The sequence below is a fragment of the Dromiciops gliroides genome, chromosome 3 (assembly GCF_019393635.1).
Source record: "Dromiciops gliroides isolate mDroGli1 chromosome 3, mDroGli1.pri, whole genome shotgun sequence".
Lineage (NCBI taxonomy): Eukaryota > Metazoa > Chordata > Mammalia > Microbiotheria > Microbiotheriidae > Dromiciops > Dromiciops gliroides.
The window spans coordinates 315,821,718-315,835,420 of record NC_057863.1 but is presented as its reverse complement, the minus strand read 5'-3'; the positions used below and the strand labels follow the sequence as shown (position 1 = coordinate 315,835,420).

The following is a 13,703-nucleotide window of genomic DNA, read 5'->3' as shown; positions in this document are numbered from 1 at the left end:
TGCATCATGATCTGAGAAGGATGCATTTACTATTTCTGCCTTTCTACATTTGACTGTGACGTTTTTGTGACCTAATACATGGTCAGTTTTTGAATATGTGCCATGTACCACTGAGAAAAAGATATATTCCTTTCTATTTTTACCTTTGCTTTGTCTGAGATAAGGATTGCTACCCCTGCTTTTTTTTACTTCAGCTGAAGCATAGTATATTCTGCTCCAAACTTTTACCTTTACTCTGTGTGTATCTCTTCTCTGAGTGCATTTTAAAGCCAAGTAGTTATAGCAGCATTAGTGGGGGAAGAGGGTAGATAATCATTTAGCAGGGGTGCCTAACCTGGGTCCAAGGACTCCTGAGAGTTCTGTTGATAAATGTCAACAATTTTTTTTTTTTTTTGGTGAGGCAATTGGGGTTAAGTGACTTGCCCAGGGTCACACAGCTAGTAAGTGTTAAGTGTCTGAGGCCGGATTTGAACTCAGGTACTCCTGACTCCAGGGCCGGTGCTCTATCCACTGCGCCACCTAGCTGCCCCTAATGTCAACAAATTTGGTGAGAAAAAATATTATTATTTCAATATTCATTGGTGTTCTTTGTATTTCTGTTTTATGCCTTTAAAAACATTATTCTGGAGAAGTCCATGACACACAAAAAAGAACACATTAGAGCAGAGATGTCAAGCTTGTAAAGCTTGCAACACTCCACCCCCTCATCCTACCTCTATCACCACTATGGGTGGAACCAGATTGAAATTGGGAAATTTAAAAAATTTTTTAAAATGCAACAAAACATAAATAATCTTAATTTGTGGTTTTCTGAGTCAGTATGTGGCCTGTAGGAATTCCATTTCTGTTTGAGTCTGACACTACTGTCTTAGAGAATCTATGGAAATAAGTTCCCTAGAGAGGCTTTTCTAATAGGTTCAGATCCTTTTCTGTGTGCCCTTTGCCCTAGGAGCCTATCTACGCATGTTCAGTTTTATACCTGCACCTCCTTCCCACTTTTTACTACAATATTAACATATTCTTTTCAAAGTGCTATTTGCGCTTCTTTTCTATCAACATTCTCTCCTAAACCTAAAGTTCCAGGGACCCCTCAAGATGTAGTTTCCTTCCTTATATCTTTTAATTAGATCTATTTTTGCCTTTGCTTTTTCTGAGATAATAATTGCTACCCCTGCTTTTTTTACTTCAGCTGAAGTGTAAGGGGCTAAAATTCTAGGTAGTCTGTCTAAAATATCTAATGAGTGGTCGCCAGTAAATTATAAGCTTTAGCAAGAGTTAGACTTTTAAGCATTTATTAAGGAGAATAAGAATTTGGTGAAGAGAGAGAGAAAGGCCTAGATTCATCTATCTATCAAAGGGATAGCACATCTATAGCTCCGCTCTCCACCAGAGTCCTCAGGAAAGAGACCGAGAGTGCCAGCCTTGCTCCCTCTTCCTGCCACAAGCAAACATCACTTCCTGACACCAAAGAAAAGCCACATGTCTTGCCCTCAGGCACCTTCTCCTCATGGCGGAGCTTTCCTACAGTAAGTCTCCAGCAGGTGGCATCATTACAGAAGCATAATATATTTTGCTCCAACCTTTTACCTTTACTCTGTGTGTATCTCTCTGCTACAAATGTGTTTCTTGCAAACAACATATTGTAGGATTCTGATTTTTAATCCACTCTGCTATTTGCTTCTATTTTATGGTAGAGTTCATCCCATTCCCATTCTAACCCCCTTTGTTTGTACTCTTTTTTTCCCTTCTTTCACCCTATTCCTCTTGACCAGTGTTTTGCTTCTGACCACTGCCTCACTCAATCTGCCCTCCCTTTTATCAGCTTCCCTTCTTTTTCTTGTCCCTTTTTTCCCTGCTTCTGCCCTCAGTTCTATCAATACCACTCTTTTCCCCTTCTCCTTTTGTTTCCTTAAAAAGTAAGCTAAGTTCCTTTATACAAATGGGAGTGTATTTTATTCCCTCCCTGAACCAAATCTGATGAGAGTAAGGTTGAAACAATGCCCACCCCTCCCTTCTTTCCCTCTATTGTATTAGGTTCTTTTTGTGCCTCTTCCTATGATATAATTAACCCCATTCCACCTCCCCCTTCCTCTCTTCCCCCTACTCTTATTCTACCCCTTAAGTTTCTTTATATCATCACATCAAAGTCAATTTAATAACAATACCTTAACAGTGATACAGATCCCAAGAGTTAAAACTATTATCCTCCCTCATTAGGGATGCAAGTAGTTTAACATCCTTGAACAACCTTCCCCGCCCCTTCCCTCCTTGTTTACCTGTTTATATTTCTCTTGAGTCTTGTATTTGGAGGTCAGATTTTCTGTTTAGTTCTGGTCTTTTTCTCAGGAAGCCTTGGAAGTCCCCTATTTCATTGAATATCCATATTTTTCTCTGAAAGAGAACATCAATTTTGTTGAGTAGTTGATTATGGGTTGTAATACAAGCTTCTTTGCCTTCCTGAATATCATATTCTGAGCTCCACGATCCTTTAATGTTGAAGCTGCCAGACCCTGTGCAATCCTGACTGTGGCTCCATGATATTTAAATGGTTTCTTTCTGGCTGCTTGGAGTATTTTCTCCACCTGATAATTCTGGAATTTGGCTACAATATTCTTTGAAGTTTTCCTTTTGGGTTCTTTTTCAAGAAGATCAGTAGATTCTTTCAATGATGATTTTATCCTCTGATTCTACAATTTCAGGGCAGTTCTGCTTGATAATTTCCTGTAATATGGTGTCTAGACTCTTTTCTTGATCATGGCTTTCAGGTAGTCCAATAATTCTCAGATTATCTATCCTGGATCTATTTTCCAATGAGGTATTTCATATTTTCTTCTATTTTTTCAGTCTTTTCTTCTTGACAGATTCTTGGTGTCTCATGGAGATTAGCTTCCATTGGCCCAATTTTAATTGTTTTTTAATTTTTTTTTTTTTAGTGAGGCAATTGGGGTTAAGTGACTTACCCAGGGTCACACAGCTAGTAAGTGTTAAGTGTCTGAGGCTGGATTTGAACTCAGGTACTCCTGACTCCAGGGCTGGTGCTCTATCTACTGCACCACCTAGCTGCCCCACCAATTTTCATTTTTAAGGCATTATTTTTCTCAGTAAGCTTTTGCACCTCTTTTTCCATTTGGCCATTTTTTTCTCTCATTTGGCCAATTGTATTTTTTAAGGAATTGTTTTCCTCAGTCAATTTTTGAGCTTCTTTTTGCAGTGTAACTCTCATTTCTCTCATTTCTTTTTCCATTTTTCTACCTCTCTCATTTGGTTTTTAAAAGCCTTTTTGAGCTCTTCAAAGAAGGCTTTTTGGTCTTGAGACAAGATCATCTTCCCACTTGAGTCTTCACTTGTAGGCATTTAGACAAACTCATCTGAGTTTGAGTTTTGGTCTTCCCTTTCACCATAGAAGCTGTCAGTGATAAGGGTTCTTTTTGTTTCTTGCTCATGTTGTAGCCTATTTTTAAACTTATAAAGTTGAAATCTGCTCCTGAGGCAAAGGGTTCACTGTTGCAAGCTTCTTACTGCTCTCAGCTGCCCCACTCTCAGCTGCGTCGAGTTGCAGCAGTGTCTAGCTGCCCACTGAGCCCAGCTGTGCTGAGCTGAGCAGTCCTGAGCCGCCCTCCTCTTTCACCCAGGTGAGACAGACCTTTCCTGAAGTCTTCTAAATTATCTCAAGTAGGAGGATTGTATCTCTCTTTTTGTAGGTTCTGTAGTTCTAGAATCTGTTTAGAAGCTTGATTTAATGTTGTTTTTGAGGGAAACACAGGGAAACTTCCTGGCTTCTCTCTACCATCTTGAGAACTAAAAACCTGGGGGACTTCTAGGTCTAAACATTTTGGGAAGTATTAGATTTTTTTTTTCTGCAGGATATTAAAAATACAGTTTAGACGAACTGATTGCCTACATATGTAACTAGGTTGTAGTAGGAAGTTTCTAGGGTGAGTAGTTTAGGTAGCCTAAGCTCTGAACAAAAGACTAGACTATAGGAAACTGAAGGTAAATTCTCTAACTACATTATAAAGGATCATAGTTTCTTTGAAGACCATCCCACATCAATCTGGAAGGATCCTGATGCTTTTGAAATTTAGAAGAACCTTGACTTTTTTAAAGGCTTCTGTCTCTGTCTTTCTGTCTCTCTGTCCCTCTCTGTCTCTGTCTCTCTGTCTCTTTGTCTCTCTCTCTCTCTCTCTCTCTCTCTCTCTCTCTCTCTATATATATATATATATATATATATATATATATATACACACACAAACATACATACACACACGCACACACTTCTACTTTTTGTTTTATATCATCTTCATTTACAAATAAATTTTTCACCCTTCCCTACCTAGAAAGCTATCCTTTGTAAGAAAGGAATATGAAAATAATGAGAGGAAAAGGAAAAGGCATCTCAGCCATACTAAGCAACACATAAACCAGATCTACTTACAAGAAAGGGAAAGAGGTTCATTTTCTCTTCTCTTTTTTTGGTGATTGTTGCTTTGATTGTCCTTTGCATTTACATAGTTGATATGTATGCTATCTTCCTAGTTCTGCTATTTTCACTAGCATAAACTCTTCTTGTGCTTCTCTGTATTCTTCATAATTATCCTTTTTTGGGGGTTATAGTATTACATTCATATACTACAATTTATTTTACTTTTCTCCAATTTATGGACATCTACTTTGTTGCTAGTCTTTTTTTTGGGGGGGGGGTGAGGCAACTGGGGTTAAGTGACTTGTCCAGGGTCACACAGCTAGTAAGTGTTAAGTGCCTGAGGCCGCATTTGAACTCAGGTCCCCTTGAATCCAGGGCCAGTGCTTTATCCACTGTGCCACCTAGCTGCCCCTCCCCCCTCACATTGCTACTCTTTTGCTATCTTAAAAAAACTACTACTGTAAATATTTTGGTATATATAGGGCTTTTCTTTCTTTGTCCTCCTTGGAGTGTCACAAAAGAATCTCTGGGTCAAGGGGTATGGGCAAAATTCAGTCACTTTTGAGCATAGATGCAATTTCTTTCCAGGTTAGAGCACTTCATGGCTCCTCTAAGAGTACATCTGTTTCTTGTCTTTCAATAGCTTTTTCTCTTATTTGTCAATTTGCTATTTATGAGGTGAAACCTCAGTTGTTTTGATTGGTATGTTTGTTATTATTGAGTTAGAGCAGTCTTTCATATATGGTTTTTTAATTGTTGATAATCCTTTTGACAAATGTTTGTTCTCAAAGGTCAGATCCTTTGACCACTTCATGGTGGAATAGTTCTTACACATATATTTGCAGTAGTTCCCTATATTGTCTCTTGGATATCAGACCTTTTCAGAGATAGTTGATGCAAATTTGTTTTCAAAATTAACAACTTCTTTTCTTATCCTCGTCACATTAACTTTGTTCATGCAAAAGCTTTTTAATTTAACGTAATCAAAGTTATCTATTTTATCTTTTGTGACAACTTCTATCCCTTGTTTGGTTAAGAATTCTCCTCCTGGGGCAGCTGGGTGGTGCAGTGGATAAAGCATTGGCCCTGGATTCAGGAGTATCTGAGTTCAAATCCAGCCTCAGACACTTAACACTTACTAGCTGTGTGACCCTGGGCAAGTCACTTAACCCCCATTGCCCTGCAAAAAAAAAAAAAGAAGAAGTCTCCTCCTGTCTAGCCATGGCTATGATAGTTAAGTGATATGGTTCTCATATTTTTTTCTATGGTTTTCTATTTTCATAATATTCAAGTTGTATGGATTTTGAGCTTATGATGTAAGATATTGGTCTCAACCCAATACCTGCAGACTTTTTTTTTTATTTTCCCAGGAGTTCTTGTTAAATAGGGAATTCTTCCCTAAATTATTTATGTTCTTGGATTTATCAAGCACTGTATTACTGAGTTAAAACATTTCTGATTCTTCTTTATCCAGCTTGTTCTACTGATGTACTTTTCAGTTTTACAACTCATTCCAGAAATTTTTGATGATTACTCCTTTATAGTATAAATTAATATTTTATTTTTTTTAAGAAACCAATGCTTTGGTTCATTTGCATGGTTAATGTCCCAAATCCTGAAGCCCTATAAATAGCTTTTAATGACTAAGGAACCACCCATTTCTAGACCTGCCATAGATATTCTCTGTTTATTAATTGGTTTCTTAATAAGATTGAGTCCCAATAAAATTCCTTATTTATTCTCTTTGGGCCCATCAGATGGCTAATAGCTATTTCTTTTTGTAAGAAAAGAAATAGCAACTTACATGTTAAGGATTTGGGATTTTGTCAGTGTAGATCAAATCCATCTCAATCTTATGGGTGAATTCATGAGTTGCTATGATCCAAAAGATTTAATTACCTGGTAGCCTATCCACAGATAAAGAGTCTCTGAACTTTGCTAGGATGGTTCCTAGGTGACAGACATAAATTCTGTCACTAGGAAATAATGCCCTCAATATTGTATACTAATTTATGCACAACCTCTATAGATTTGTCATTTTTTTCTGCACAGTCTTGGCTAAAATCTAACCTGTGTATATTCATATAATATTTTTTAAATTATGATTTCTGATAACAATGTATTAAAGAATTTTTTTTCTTTTCCAAGGAAGAGGAAACTGACAATGAAGAAAACTTTATTGATCTCAATGTTTTAAAAGCACAGACCTATCGACTGGTAAGCTATATCCATTACTGATTCATGAACAAAAAATATTAAGTAAGTAATTAAGCTTTAATCACTACTTATATTTTGGTTTAGGTTGAAATTAATAGAACCAGCTGTTTTGTCTTTTGGGGATTTTGTTTTAAAAGTTTTAAAATTATCTTCGCATATCTAAAAATATAATTATGACAAAAATGATAAACAAATGCATTATATAGTTGCACTGATTTAAGGCTTAGTTAAATCTCATTAACATGGTACAGTGGAAAGAAGGCTCTCCTATTTTGTGGTGTTTTGACCACTAGCCCTCTGAGCAACCCATTCCAACCTCTTTTTAAATATGGGTGATAATATTTATTTTGTTTACTTCATAAGGTTTTTGTGAGGAAATCAGTTTATGAATCTTTAATGCTATATAAATGTGAGTTTATTTATAGTATTAATGGCCAAATAAGTAGTAAGGCTGTCTCTGGGGCTCATTTGACTTTATCAAATGCTACCTTGTATCATTAATATTATATGTGAATGGCTTATGTAGTAAAATTCTTGAAGGTGGAGACTTTGTCTTATACTTCTGTGTATGTCTTATACTGTTCTGTGTATTAAATGAATATTTATTGATGTTTGATAAACTGAAAAGTAGACCTTTTTTAAAGACAGACCCAATGCTTTCCATTTGACCACTTGTTTAGCTGGTGAGCTTAGTAGCCATGGTAAAGACACTTCCCTCCCTATTATGTCTTTGTCTTTGTCTTTGATCTTCCTTTTCAACTCATATTGCTGGGAGCTGTCATCCTACCATTTCATTCTCTTCCCTCAGCCCAGCCCAGGATGTCCAGGGCAAAGTCTTCAGTACATACTGGTATTAGTGACAGGGAAGTGAAAAAGGGTAAAATCTCAAGAGCAAGTATTCAAGCCCAGGTTTTCTGTCCTTTTCATTACATGATGGAAAAAAAGTCAAAAACAGTTGATAACACTTCAGAAGGAAGCAAGTCAATAAGCCAGTTCCCTAGGGCCTGCAAAACAAAGTGTTAGAACATGCTATGAGTCTAGCAGCATAGAATAGTGAACCCAACTGTCTTTCAAACACTTGACTGGACATGTGTTTCCCAGTTCAGAAAAGAGAAAATCGGCATGGGAATTACCAAAAATAAAAGAGAATGAACTAAGCTCAGCAGTACAGGAAGAAAAAAGTGATAAAAGTCCCTGTGGCTTATCTGAGAAGGGAATTCTCCACCATTTGTTATACAGGTGGTGAAATAAGCAGGGCCAAAGTCCTCTCTTGGAGGGGAAAGAGCACTCTCTTTGGACTGAGAGAGTCAGGTGTCAGATCCCTCCTCTCCTGCTGACTAAATGATCTCAGGCAAATCAGTTGATCTCCTTGGGCCTCAGTTTTCTCATCTGTAAAATAAGGGGTTTGAACTAGATGGCTTTTGAGGTCCCATCCAGCACTAAATATATGATCCTATTATCCCTGGCAAAAACAGTATTATACACACATACTAGCATGAGATATTTCTGATTACTAGGCTATAGCTAATATAAGCTGAGGGTAGAAGATGCACAAATACACTGTAAACTTATATCCAGTGATAATATGTGAAAACCAGAGTTGTTGACCACATCCCACTGGCAGTTCCTTAACTGGGAAGCCAGTGGGCCCAAGGGAAATATAGTCATCTTTGGATCCTGGGCAATTAAGTGAAAGGAGGAATAACTTGAAGAACAAAGACTATGACTTTTGCTAAAATGCCAGCCCCACCTTGGTCTTAAATGAAACATGTTCCCTGATAACTGAACTGTTCTAGGGAATTCTTAGTGTGTGAAAATGCTAACTGCTAACATCCTGGCTATGACTGTCAAGTCATGTGAGGGGACCACATACCAGCTGGCAGCTGAAGACTGAGGGTAATTTCTGCTCTTGGAGAGAGGGAATAAGTGCTGCCATCAAGACTGCAACTCATCCTGAGCATACTGTAGAGTAGTAGAATATCTAAATTTTCTACCATATATGGATAAATCCTCTGAGTATATTTGCTCTGAGAATTCAGGGGCTGGGACTTGGAGCTAAGTAGGAAGAACAGAATAAGAGGAGCATTTAAAAAAAATTTATAGAATTTAAGAAGAAAAAACCTTTATTTCTTAATATATTATTTTGCTCACTAGCAGTTTTATGGACCATTACAGATTGGGAAACACTGATCCAGCAGTATGGTCTTGTCAGAAGCATATGCTTAGTAGTAGAGCAGGGATCACCAAAGCAACATCTGACGCATTCATTCAAATGGGAACGGGTAGTCAAAGACAGTTTACCTTTGTTCTCAGCTTTCCTAAAGTTAAAGCAACAACAATACCAATAAGAACAACAAAGGAGTGATTGGGGAGTAGGCCAATACGGCAGCAAGAGGCCTATAGCTTTCAACCCTCAGTTTTCTCAGAGCCCTATTCCTGCCCCTCTAATCTCTCTAAGCTTCTTTTTACTCCTCATCTTCATCATTCATTCACCAGTTTCTGCCCCTTTGGAATCCTTGACCTATCATGGGAGCCAGAGAGTAGATTAGAGCTGAGGAAGTCCCTGTTCAAATTGGGTCTTTTACCCATTCCCAGTGGTAGGGGTCAGGAGAAATGTGTTGCTGGCATTTGATATTAGAACTCTGTATACCTTTTCTTTTCCATATAGAAACATTGTTAAACATGTTGGCTAGGTTCTATAGTACTAAGTATTATACAGAACTACTATATTTTTAGTATCCTATGGGTTAAATGAACTTTTATGGGTTATCTTGGGAATGTAGCCACTATTTTACTTAATCACTACCCCTAACTAGATCATGATCTCCTTGGTCAAAGGAACCACATCTTTCTTTATTTCTCTAGGTACCCAGTAAGTGCCATGTGCATAGTAAAAACTCAATAAACATCTGTTGAACTTAAATTGAAACAACAGACAAATGTGTGTTTGGAATGAAATCAGAGTGCGGTGCTAGAGCCTGCTAAAACTGGCTCAATAGTTAAATTTTCAGGGGGCAGCTAGGTGGTGCAGTGGAAAAAGCACCAGCCCTGGATTCAGGAGGACCTGAGTTCAAATTCGGCCTTGACATTTACTGGCTGTGTGACCCTGGGCAAATCACTTAACCCTCATTGCCCTGCAAAAAAAAAAGGAAGAAGAAGAAAAAAAAGAAGTTAAATTTTCATTGTGAGCATTTATGCCTTCAAAATAAGCAAATATTTATCTCAGATATTGATAAATGCCACAAATCAGCACTTGATTTATTATTTTGTTGACTGTCCAAATTTAAGGAACCAATGGAGAAAATGTTAACAATATAGATTAAACTTTAAAATGTTTCATATGTACTTTTTTTTCCCCCCGGAGGGTAAATTCTTAAATATTTACTAGCAAATCACTGAATGTAACTGTCAACCTAGCATTTAGATTCAGATAAGGCAAGGAATTCCAAATTAAAATCCAACAACCATTGTAACTCTCATTAACCACCATTTCCTATTTGAATGCATTGTTACCTTGGCATCTTTTTGAAATAGTAATTTTGCTTGGTGTGATCCTAGGGTGAGGATGGATGTCGGATAGAGATGATATACCTAGAGTTATAAGAAAAAAGACAAAGTAGTTTAGATGGATGTATAAATAGTTATTAGAAGGAAGATGTGTTCATAATTTTAATATCAGACATTAATGTCTCGTGACTTCTCCTTTAGAAAAAAAAATAACCAGTTATGAGCTGTGAGATAGGAACAGTTTTTATGTTGCAGTATGGCTTCCCCATCCTGGTCACCACTGACTCTTCACCCTGCTAGAACCTTCTGTACCCCACCCCCATTACTCAAAATAGGTAAGTTTGGGTGCTTTTTTTTCCACTTTGTGGCTTTGTAAAATCCTCCAAGTACTAAATTCCATTGACTTGGGTTATATAATAAATATTCTCAACAGATAAGACTATGATTACTATTCCACAAGAGGAAGAAGTCTAGAATACCAGGTGTTTGTGGATGGTCAGCCATCAAGTACTAATGAGGCAGAAAGCTCTTTCATTTTTAAAAATCTGGCAAGCTCACCGTGTTGCCCACTAAAGCCATCTGCCTGAGCCAGCTGTGTGTCTGACTGCAGCTTAGGATTGCACAGGTTGCGCTTTCACAACAGGATTGCTATTTAGGTTTGTCTCATTATAGATTTAAGATTTTATGATTCAGTGAGGAGGACTTGCAAGGTAGAAGAGAGATTATTTTAGTAAAAATGAATATAATGGGATCTTTACCAAGGCCAGGAATAGGCAAACTTTAAAGAAAATAGTACATGTACTATGTTTAAAACCAGCAAATATATTAAATATGAAAAGTTATTTATGAGCTCATTGTTTGGAACTGTCTTCCAATACAAGAAATGTTATGAGTAGTGCTCAGATCCTTGCATCCAGAGCCCAAGTCTACTGAGGAGCCCCCAGTGGGAAAATGAGCAGAGGCTTTTGTGATTGGTTGCCTCTGGTGGCATTGTTAAGGTTGGGGTTCAGGATGCCTGAAGATGAAAATGAAGGCTGGGCTGGGACTTCTAAGACAGTAGCTTTTGAAGTGAGGGAGAGGGTGGTAGTGTCTATTCACATGTAATAGCATCACATTGGTACATTGCATTCTCTTTCTTTGGTTAAAAAAAAAAGTACATGCGGGTGTGTGTGTATATATGCATGTATATATGTATATGCATATAGATATATTTATAAGGAAGCTGTGCATAGTCTAAATGCTATTTTAAAATGCCCATCACTTCATTTCAAAACATTTTTTCAAACATGTCTTAGACACTATTCTTCATTGAGATGCTAAATTTGAGACTTTAAAAACCAAATCCTGAGTTACACAGAATAAAACTAAGCATTTCAAAAGGTTTGAACACAATTGGTTTTTAATTGCTTAGCAAAAATATCATTGTACCAAGAATGTGAAATTTCAGTTTGAAAATCAAAAGCTGAAAGAAAGTGAAATTGTGGGCTTGGAATGGAAATGTTATTTTAGTTTTAGCTGGAATGTCACTAGTACAAGTTTTCAATAATATGGCAGTCAGAGGGAAAATGTAGTTTTTTTTGTTAATTTAAAAAATAACCTTTTTTACACTTTATGGTTTTACATTTTTTTACTTTCTTACTCTCTATGGTGGAATAAAGACTACAACTGAATTATTTTTAGTTCTCCAATTTTTGTCTCATACTTAGAACCTAAATATCTACAAATAGACACAAATATAGGGAAATGGGGAGAAAAGTCTGACTCCTCTGTTTTTGGGACAAAGGATTCTTGCCCTTCTCAGTGGAAGGACAGAGTTTCCCACAATCTGTTAATATAGTGTTTTGTTTTGTTTTGTTTGAGACAAGCAGGGTTAAGTGATTTGCCCAGGGTCACACAGCTAGTAAGTATCTGAGACTGATTTGAACTCAAGTTCTCCTGACTATCCACTACACCACCTGGCTGCCCCTGTTAATGTGATTTTAATTTTTCTTTACTCAAAACAGGATGGATTTTCATCTTCATCTGAGTAGTACAGTTGTGCAAGTGGAAAAGGCATGAAGTAGGACTTTTCAATGTCCCTTCTAGTCCTGAGAGATATAACTCTATACTTAGTTTGGAGGAGCTTGCTAGCACTAGCATAAGAGTATTCTTTTGTGGCACATGGCAAGTAAAACCTTATGGATGTAACACTGTGTGGTGATGACACTGTACAGAAAAGGAGAGCGTTTCTGTCCTCTAGAAATGTACATAAAAAATCTTAGTATATGAGTTGTTGATTATGTTGTTGCTATTGTTGTTGTTGTTGGCTTGGAGCCCAGGAGTCATTGAAAGTATCAGGTACCTGTTCTTCATCTTATACATCCAGTTACCAAGTTGTAGCAAGTCTCCAAAATGCCTTTCAACTTTGTCCCTTCCTTATTTCTAAAGCTAACACTGGGATTCTAGACCTCATCACTTTTTGCTTGGTAGCCTGTGAACTTGTTCTTTTGGCTTTAGTCTTTCCATCCTCCAATGCATCTAGCACAGTGCTTCCACTTTAAAAACATGGCTTTTGTCTTATTACTCTACCTTTCAAAAACCTTTAGTGGTCTTTCGTAGAGTATAAGACAAAGTCCAAAGTCCTTAACCCGATACTGAAGGCCAAACGATCTGATGTCTTCCAACCTTACTACTACTGCTTTCTTACATGAACACTTCAGTTAGATGGGTATTTTCACTATATCCCAAACATACCATATCATTTCTACTTCTGCAACTCTACTTCCTATATATAAAAGATTCACCTACCCACATTGAGCCTGACCAAAATTCTGCCTTCTCCATGAAGTCTTTTCCTGACCATACTAGCCCTCAGTGATTTCTTTCAGTCACAGTAAGCATTTATTAAGCTCTTACTATGTGTCAAGCACTATGCTAGGCACTTGAGATATAAATACAAAGAATGAAACCATCTTTATTCTCTAGAAGCTTACATTCTGTATTATTGTTGTTTTTGTTTGTCCTTCATTCTCAAAGAGGACCATGACACTGGGGTGATGGATGGCATGACTTACCGTGATTTGAGTGAGGCACAACTGTTCAAGGTCACCAACCTCACTCTCTCCTCCAGAGCCACCTGACTCCAGTAGCAAGATACGCATCAGGATGACTGGATTTAGCCCTGGATTTTCATGGCAATTGGGGTTAAGTGACTTGCCCAGGGTCACACAGCTAGTAAGGGTCTGAAGTGAGATTTGAACTCAGGTCCTTCCAACTTCAGGGCCAGTATTCTATCCACCAGGCCCTTATACATTCTATAAGAGGAGATAAGAACATATATGTCAGGGGAGATGAAATACACACACATATACACATACACACACACACACACACACACATATATTTATATATAATGTTTGTATTGTAACGATTGGAATGATGCCACCTGGTGGAGACTTACTGTAGGAAAGTTCCGCCATGAAAGGAAGGTCTTTGAGGGCAAGAACATGCGTCTTTTCTTTGGCATCAGGAAGTGACATTTGCTAGTGGGAGGAAGAAGGAAGAGCCGGGAGTTCTG

General features: G+C 37.6%; 1 protein-coding gene across 2 annotated transcripts in view; it reads left to right on the top strand.

Annotated features, from left to right (window-relative positions):
- Positions 1-13,703, top strand: part of IFT57 (intraflagellar transport 57) — a 91,231-nt gene that overhangs the window by 16,538 nt on the left and 60,990 nt on the right. For both annotated transcript variants that reach the window (XM_043998822.1, XM_043998821.1), the window contains exon 5: positions 6,572-6,640. In XM_043998822.1, the coding sequence (XP_043854757.1) occupies positions 6,572-6,640 (69 nt within the window). The remainder of the gene's footprint in view (positions 1-6,571; positions 6,641-13,703) is intronic.